The sequence below is a fragment of the Neophocaena asiaeorientalis genome, unplaced genomic scaffold (assembly GCF_003031525.2).
Source record: "Neophocaena asiaeorientalis asiaeorientalis breed wild unplaced genomic scaffold, Neophocaena_asiaeorientalis_V1.1 scaffold166, whole genome shotgun sequence".
Lineage (NCBI taxonomy): Eukaryota > Metazoa > Chordata > Mammalia > Artiodactyla > Phocoenidae > Neophocaena > Neophocaena asiaeorientalis.
In genome coordinates, this window is record NW_020174933.1 from 2,954,271 (window position 1) to 2,962,471 (window position 8,201).

The 8,201-nt window shown below is 45.3% G+C and overlaps 1 protein-coding gene across 4 annotated transcripts in view; it reads left to right on the forward strand.

Annotated features, from left to right (window-relative positions):
- Positions 1 to 8,164, forward strand: part of HEATR1 (HEAT repeat containing 1) — a 47,719-nt gene extending 39,555 nt beyond the window's left edge. For all 4 annotated transcript variants that reach the window (XM_024761453.1, XM_024761456.1, XM_024761454.1 and 1 more), the window contains 10 exons: positions 425 to 714; positions 1,591 to 1,741; positions 2,723 to 2,881; positions 3,043 to 3,177; positions 3,304 to 3,408; positions 3,494 to 3,662; positions 4,252 to 4,406; positions 4,955 to 5,113; positions 6,785 to 6,893; positions 7,866 to 8,164. In XM_024761453.1, coding sequence (XP_024617221.1) covers positions 425 to 714; positions 1,591 to 1,741; positions 2,723 to 2,881; positions 3,043 to 3,177; positions 3,304 to 3,408; positions 3,494 to 3,662; positions 4,252 to 4,406; positions 4,955 to 5,113; positions 6,785 to 6,893; positions 7,866 to 7,954 — 1,521 coding nt within the window. In that variant the 3' untranslated portion in view covers positions 7,955 to 8,164. The remainder of the gene's footprint in view (positions 1 to 424; positions 715 to 1,590; positions 1,742 to 2,722; positions 2,882 to 3,042; positions 3,178 to 3,303; positions 3,409 to 3,493; positions 3,663 to 4,251; positions 4,407 to 4,954; positions 5,114 to 6,784; positions 6,894 to 7,865) is intronic.
- The last annotated feature ends 37 nt before the right edge of the window (positions 8,165 to 8,201 follow it).

Genomic DNA, 8,201 nt, shown 5'->3' on the forward strand with positions numbered 1-8,201 from the left:
TTAAATAAGTGTATTATTATCCAAATACAGTGCTGTGATGCGCGTGTGTTTAAAATGTGGCGCTAATTCTGATAGGAGCCACGTATATACGTGTGATAGGAGCTCTTAGCGTGGAATTGCACCCTAGCGGTATTCTGGCTTAATATGGACCATATGTTGCCTTAACTTTAGCACGATTCTAATCCTCCTTCACTCCACACGGGTAGGGTGCTTCATATAAATACAGAATTGGTCGCAAGCACATGCGTCCATTTATCGGTAAATAAAGCAGATGGAGAAAAGGTCGCTTGTGTTTAATCGTGTGGCGCAGGACGTCTTGGTCTGATCTCCATTTAGGCAGAGTCTCAAGCAGTAAAACTGGAGAAAAGGACTAGCATTTTGTTTGCACCTTTAGTTATGTGGGACGCTGGGCTGCCTTTTTCAGGTTTACCACTTCCTGGAACTGGTCCCAGTCCTTGTGGCCATGGTGAAGCATAAAAGAAAGACATTAGAAGAACAGCCAATCAACAGACAGACAGCCTTGTACACCTTAAAGCTTTTATGCAAGAATTTTGGTGCAGAAAATCCAGAGCCTTTTGTCCCTGTGCTGAACACTGCCGTGAGGCTGATTGCTCTAGGAACAAAGGAGGAGAAGAACGTCCTGGGGGGTGCCCTGCTGTGTGTGGCCGAGGTGATCTCCACGCTGGAAGCCCTGGCCATCCCTCAGCTCCCCAGGTATGTCGAGGGGACCGGACACAAGACCACCGCACGAGGTTTCTGGTATCAGCTGGAAAATAAAAGCTTAGTGACTTTTTCCCGAGTGTCAGTAGAAGTTTCATAAAATTAGATTTGTCAGAGAAGTGACCTTTTCTTCAAACCGGAAAATAATAACATTCTCGTTTACCTGGTGTGTATTGTCCCCCAGTTTTTGCTCCTCTTTGACCAGCGTTCCTCAGAAGCAGTAGGTGACAACACTGCTTCGTACAGGGGCCCAGCTGGTTGGGCCACAGCTGCCAGGTGCTGGCTCTCTCGTCGGCTCTGGTGTTTGCCATCGTGCAGCCTCGCCAGCTGGCCAGGGTTACGCGGCCTATTAGAGCTTTGCCGTCTACAAATCGAGGCAGCACCAACCTCACGGGATGCCCGTGGGGCAGTGTGTGCAGGGCTTTTTTGCCTGACACACAGCAAGTGTTAAACTGCAAGGTGGTGGTGTTATTTAAGGTGATGTTGTGTCAGTACTGTGGGCACTGGGAGAGCTCTCGCTCTCGGTCACGTAAACCGTGTAGACGTTTTGTGGGATGTCAGAGATGTAACGGACACGGTTATTTGGATTTTTTTTTTTTTTTTTTTGCGGTACGCGGGCCTCTCACTGTTGTGGCCTCTCCCGTTGCGGAGCACAGGCTCCGGACACGCAGGCTCAGCGGCCATGGCTCACGGGCCCAGCTGGTCCGCGGCATGTGGGATCCTCCCGGACCGGGGCACGAACCCGCGTCCCCTGCATCGGCAGGCGGACTCTCAACCACTGCGCCACCAGGGGAGCCCCGGTTATTTGGATTTTTTCAGAGTGACTTCTGCTCCGTTCTCCTCAAAGAAACTTGTGCCCTTTCTTTCCAGCCTGATGCCGCCGTTGCTGACAACCATGAGGCGCGCCCGCGACCTGGCCTCGGGCGAGGTCTACCTGCTCAGCGCCCTGGTGGCCCTGCAGAAGGTGGCTGGGACCCTGCCGCACTTCATCAGCCCCTACCTGGAAGGTGTCTTGTTGCAGGTGAGCTGGTGACCACAGGGAGGGGAGGGGAACGCTTACAGATCTGATCATTTTATTTGTGCTTGACATCTTTCGTTTGGCAGGAGGATTCTTATTTCTGAAAAGAGGTGCTTGTTTTTAGTGAACGTGTCCCTTTTTCACTGCCATCATCCCTCCTGTTTAGTCATGACATTGGTATGGGTGTCATGAGGCTCTTCTCTTTTTTGACTTTGCAGGATGTATTTCATTGCTTCCCCCCCCCCGCTCCCCCCGCCGTGAGCTCCTTGGCCTTGGTCTGGTAGAGCTTCTTGTAGAAACAGGCACGCCCACTTAGTTCTTCACGTGAAGGTTTCTTAACCCTAAGGCGTCTGTCAGGGCGGAATGCCTGTGTTGCAGTCCAGACGGCGGACTAATGGCATTTCCAACAGAATGCAAATGCCCGAGTGGCCTCCCGCCCCACCCCGTGCTGTTGCATTGATCACTGGCCGTTTATGAGGTTAGGAGCCTGAAGTGCCGTGATGCAGATGACTTAACCGGTTCACGTACTCTCCAGCCAGGCCTTGAAGGTAGACTTCTTATAGAAAGGGACCTCTGCATCTGAGGAGCTTTCTAGATTCTTCAGCAAAGGAGAACGTGACTGTCTCTCCTCACGGGCCCCGGATTCCTGTTCTCTAAGATCGTCGTTCTGAGAGCTCTGTGTCCTGCCTTCCACCATCTGCCTGCATCACTGACTCCCTCTTGGAAAGAGGCATCTGTCCATTTTTATCTATTTAATTTATATTAAGTACTACAAATAAATATTTCTTTTTATTTATTTTATTTTCACATTCGGGGTTGGCATTAAAAGGAATCCTGTGTTGATGCCGAGTGCACTGAACTTTCCCAGTCACCAGCGTTTGGACTGGCTTTTCCATCCTTACCAGGACTTTCTGTAAGTGTGTAGACAGATGCTCCCGGCGAGGACCCGTGGTGGCCTTGATCGTTGTTGTTATATTCCTACAGGTGATTCACTTGGAGAAAATCACTAGTGAAATAGCTCCTGCCTCCCAGGCTAATGTCCATCTCATGTCCCTTAAAAAGACCCTGGCTACCACGCTGTCACCCCGAGTCTTACTGCCAGCCATCAACAAGACATACAAGCAGATTGAGAAGAACTGGAAGGTTAGACCGTACTGGGTATTAGACTTCGGAGGAGGGAGATGTGGTACTGAAATGTTTAGATTTTCACTTAAAGAAGAATATGGTGGTTTAATTCCATTATAAATGCATTAATGAACTAGAGGAATATTAACAACTGGCGTGTCTCTTGATTGTGTTTTCAGAATCTCATGGGCCCATTTATGAGCATCTTGTGCGAGCACATCGGGGTGATGAGGAAGGAGGAGCTCGCCTCCCACCAGCCCCAGCTCACCACGTTCTTCCTGGAGGCCCTGGACCTCCGCGCCCAGCACTCTGAGGTAGGCGTGTTCCCCGCCCCCGACCCCCCGTCCTGAACTTCTCAGCTGACTCAGACCTGTTGTACTTGTCAAAGTTAGGGCTAGATGTCACTACTCTGGCTAACAAATCAGCTCTTCTGTTTTCAGAATGATCTGGAGGAAATTGGAAAAACGGAAAATTACATCATTGACTGTCTCATGGCCATGGTTGTAAAACTTTCTGAGGTCACATTCAGACCCCTGTTCTTCAAGGTGAGCTCTTTTCCTCTACTTCTCCTTTTACTCACGTATCAGTTGTAAGATCTGAAGAAGAAACTAATGCTACTTTGTCTTTTAGCTGTTTGATTGGGCTAAAACAGAGGACGCCCCAAAGGACAGACTGTTGACATTTTACAACTTGGCAGATTGCATTGCTGAAAAACTGAAAGGGCTTTTTACCCTGTTTGCTGGCCACTTAGTGAAGCCTTTCGCTGACACCTTGAACCAGGTGAACATCTCCAAAACAGGTAGGTAGCTGACTCCAGGTCAGCTGGCGCCCTTGCTCTGTGCACCTTAGCGGGATGCAGTGAGTATAAGGAAGGTGGATTCTTTATAGTCAGTTGTCAGACACTGAAGTGTTGTAGCACTTTTCCTTTAGCAGTTAATTAATGTTATTAATTAACTGACTCACTTGGGAGGAAGACTAAATGGGCAGTCCTGTGTTATTGGAAGTAACTCTAAAACATTAAGATTGGTTTATTTCTTAATGCTAATAAGCAGTCCACTTGCCAAACTAAGCAATCTTAATAACCAAGAATCTTTTTTTTTTTTTTTTTTTTTTTTTTTAAGGCGGACTCTCAACCACTGCGCCTCCAGGGAAGCCCTTAATAACCAAGAATCTTAACAACTCTGAAAGAACAGATCACTCCCCCAAGAGACCGTCCATTTAATTTGTGCTCTGCCTTCATCCTGATTGTGATTTCTAGATCATTTTAGAAATAACCTTCTGGTTATAGTTCTGTTAATGGCGATTTGAAGTTAAACATTGGAGATCAAATTGTGAAATTCAGTTTTTTGTTATTTTTGTTTCCATTTGTTTCTCTCCCCTATCTACAGATGAAGCGTTTTTTGACTCTGAACGTGACCCTGAAAAGTGCTGCTTGCTACTGCAGTTTATTCTGAACTGTTTATATAAAATCTTCCTCTTTGACACCCAGCATTTTCTAAGTAGAGAGAGAGCAGAAGCCTTGATGATGCCCCTGGTGGATCAGGTAACCAGTGGAATCATCTTCTGTTAAAAGATAAGCCATCAGTGTTACATGCCTGCAGGGTTTATATCAACCAGAACCACAGTTTGCTGGTGTTTTTTTCCTTTTCATGAAATTTTTATTTTAAAATTGATTTCTCATTTTTCATGGATGTATTAATAACTTATCTTTGTAGCGGCATTTACCGAGTGTTACTTTAAATTTTTTCAAATAAGAGATATGATGTAAGGTGTATTAAGTTTTTAAGTCTTAAAAACTGGGTTCATTGAGAATGTGTCAGGGTCTGGCTGCCCTCCTCTCAGGTTCTGCAGGGGGAAAGGGATGATGCTAAGGGCTGTGATTCCATTTGAGTTCTTATAAGGTAGTAAATTTGTTCTCTTTCTCTCTCTCTCTCTCTCTGAGAGCAAACAGTACCTGGTTTTTGAGAATAAACAGCACCTTGGTTTTTGAGCCTGCTGATATCAGGAAGGGTAGTAAAGTACTACATACACTGAGTATTTTCTCAAACAGCAGTGAGACCCGTTGCTCAGTCCTTGTCTCACTGTTAACAGCTGGAAAACAGGCTTGGAGGAGAAGAGAAGTTCCAGGAACGGGTGACGAAGCACCTGATCCCATGCCTTGCACAGTTCGCAGTGGCCATGGCAGACGACTCGCTTTGGAAACCACTGAACTACCAGATCCTGCTGAAGATGAGGGACTCCTCACCCAAGGTTAGGAGCTGCAGTGCCAGCAGGGATGCTGTGCGCTCTCCCTGGGGCCTCACCGGTCTGCACTGGCTGCGTGTCTTCTAGCACCAGGGTTCGGCTGTGTCAGGCAGAAGGTTGAGCCTGAGAAACTTGGTTTTCTCTTACAGGCCATTTATAAATAATGGCAGTCCTCCCCCACCCCCATGGTGTGCTAGGCACGAGCACTAAAATACTTTACACTTTTAAATATTGGAAAGACTTGAATTCCTCAAGTTTCTTATGCACCATTTAAATGTCAGTGTGCTCCCAGAGACAGCATGCTTTGTCTACAGAACATTCCTTTGAGTTAGAGCAGAGTATTATCCCTGTTGTGTATCGATCTCAGGCGTAGACCTTGGTGGAGTAACGCACGGTAAGGGCTAGCGGTTGATGCCCATTAATGGGGGGGGCGGGGATGAGCGGAAGTTTGGAAGTTTTCAAGCTGTTCTAGCAATGAATCGCCATTCCTCAAGCTAATTATCACACTAGAACCTCAGGGGATAAAACAGACTGAAGCAGAATTTTGTTAATAAATTTATGAGTTGAAATTCACAGCATTTCTTTATTAGGAAGTAATGAAAACAATGAGGCTGTTTTGATGAACCCCCCAATTTTTTTTTTTTTTCAGATTAATGTTTTTATTACTTTAATTTTTTCTAGTTCAGTTTCCTTTTTACACGTGAAAGGATCGAAGTGCCCAAGGTTTTCTTTTCCTAGATTGGCTTGAAAGATCTTGGAAGTAAAATGTAATTAACAAAATATATTTTTCTTCTTCTTATGCTAATTCTTCTTCACAGAGGTATGGATGGGAACCCCCAAATTTTAAATTGTAGGATCTTACAAAGTTGCAGCATTAAATTTGTTGTTTTGTAATATGTTGTTTTGATTGTACAATATCAAGAAAATCCTGATTGAACACAGGCAGTAACAAACGTTTTTTCAACAACTCACTTTGCTCTATCCCAATATTCTTTACCAGAATTACCCAAAACCAGAAAGAAGACTAACATAGCTTTTGTTTCAAAGAGAATCACTAACAAAACAAACAACTGGTTGCATTCCTTGTCATAGACAAGTCATGTGAGCAACACTCCAATCTTTTAAGTTCCAAAACTAGGACATTTATGACACAATGAGTGTGTTTTTTTAGTCAGGCTGAGGTGAGGGTGCGGCCAGAGCCGGCGCCTGGCCTCTCACACAACCACACTGTGACCCCAGTCAGGGTCCTGAGGACGGGAGTCCTGCCTGCAGTGGCCGGGGACACGGTCCTGCCAGGTCAGCATCACCGGCGGCCAGGCCAGCCAGTGGCTCCAGTGCAGTCACATTTGATGACACACTTGAATTTGCAGGTGGCATTTTTACTGGTTTGTTTTGTTTTAAGAAAAATGTTATAAAAAGACATTCACATGAAAGGCTTGTAGTTCTAGAACATCGATTGAAAAGCACTGATTTATAAGGTTGCCCATATTATAGACGGATCCCGAATTGTTAAACAAACTGGTATTCCAAGATGAAAGTTGGCCAGAAAGTGAAATAAACTCACGTGAGGTTAACAGTTTAGAATTCGGAGCTCATCTCAAGTTAGATCATAAAGTAATACAAGAATACTAGTTTTTTTTTTTTTTTAATATTCTTCACTTTTTTAATCCCTTTCAGGTTCGATTTGCTGCTCTGATTACGGTGCTGGCACTGGCTGAAAAACTGAAAGAGAATTATATCGTGTTGTTACCAGAATCCATTCCTTTCTTAGCGGAATTGATGGAAGGTAATTCCCTAACTATTAAGAAATAGAGTGAACTTCTGTGGGAATGTGCCCAATGAGAATGCACATTTGGATAGCCTGTGATGAGCTCGTGTCTCCAGCCCTCTGTGCAGAGGCTGAGCTCCTGGTTTGAGTGGGGTGCACGGGCTGCCTCATTGTCATTTGAGATTTGTTTATAGCATAATCTCACTATCTTTACTTTTGTGTTTTTTTGCTGACATTGCAGACTATGATATTGTTTTTCTTTAACCTCATGCATGTCTATGATTGAATATTTTGGTCCACAGATATAGGGTTATTATACCAAAACATCCATTGCCACTGCGGCTGCAATGGGGTGGCTGCCTGTTAATGACCAGCACTTATTCTGTGCTCTACGTGGATGATGTCGTTAATCCTCACAAGGCATATGCCGTTATCCCCCTTTTATAAAGGAAAAAACTAGAGGCTTTAAGAGATTAAGTAATCTAGCTGATAAAAATGTGTGACAGGTGGAACTGGGGTTTAAGTCCAGGTTTGCGCAGTTCTGGACCGACGGCAGAACGAGCACTGTGCCACCACGCAGCCCAAGAAATAACAGTGCAGCTTATTAGCGGGGTGATGGAGGCGAGTAGACAGATGCCTTCACATTAGCGATTCCCTGCTGATCCAAAACCAGGTGCCTGCACCTTTGTTTCCTCCCTCCTGGAGAGGGGCTGCGTGAACTACTAAGAGTGGCATCGCTAGGCATCTGAAAGTTTTGTCTGTGCACCACTCTTTTGGGGTCTGTCTGATTCTGCTTCCCCAGTCCTAGACCGAAAGAAGGGAATGAAGGCAGGAAGGAGGAAGGCAGAGGAGGGGTTTCCAGGATGGCTTCCGCCTCAGGACTGTGCTTCATTTCTCTCTTCTGACTGACGGCCAGCGAATGCGAGATGTGAGGAACCAGGCTCTGAGAACTGAGGCAGGAAGACTGACTCATTTTGATTTTGTTTTTAGATGAATGCGAAGAGGTGGAGCATCAGTGCCAGAAGACTGTTCAGCGGCTGGAAACGATCCTGGGAGAGCCGCTCCAGAGCTACTTCTAAAACCCTGGTCTCTGGTATTTCATACTGTTCAGAGGTCAGACTTACTTTTCATATTTTTATTTTGGGTGTTTAGGACCATATTACTTTTGGTGCTGCTAACACCTACTTGGACTTCTCTACATAATTCCCACCTGGTTTGTGCTACCACGTAAGCCTCTCCTGCCAGTTGTACAGAATATACAAAAGAGTAAATGATACATGGTATTTTTATACAGACTGCTGTTTGTTTAATTAAGACCATCGATGA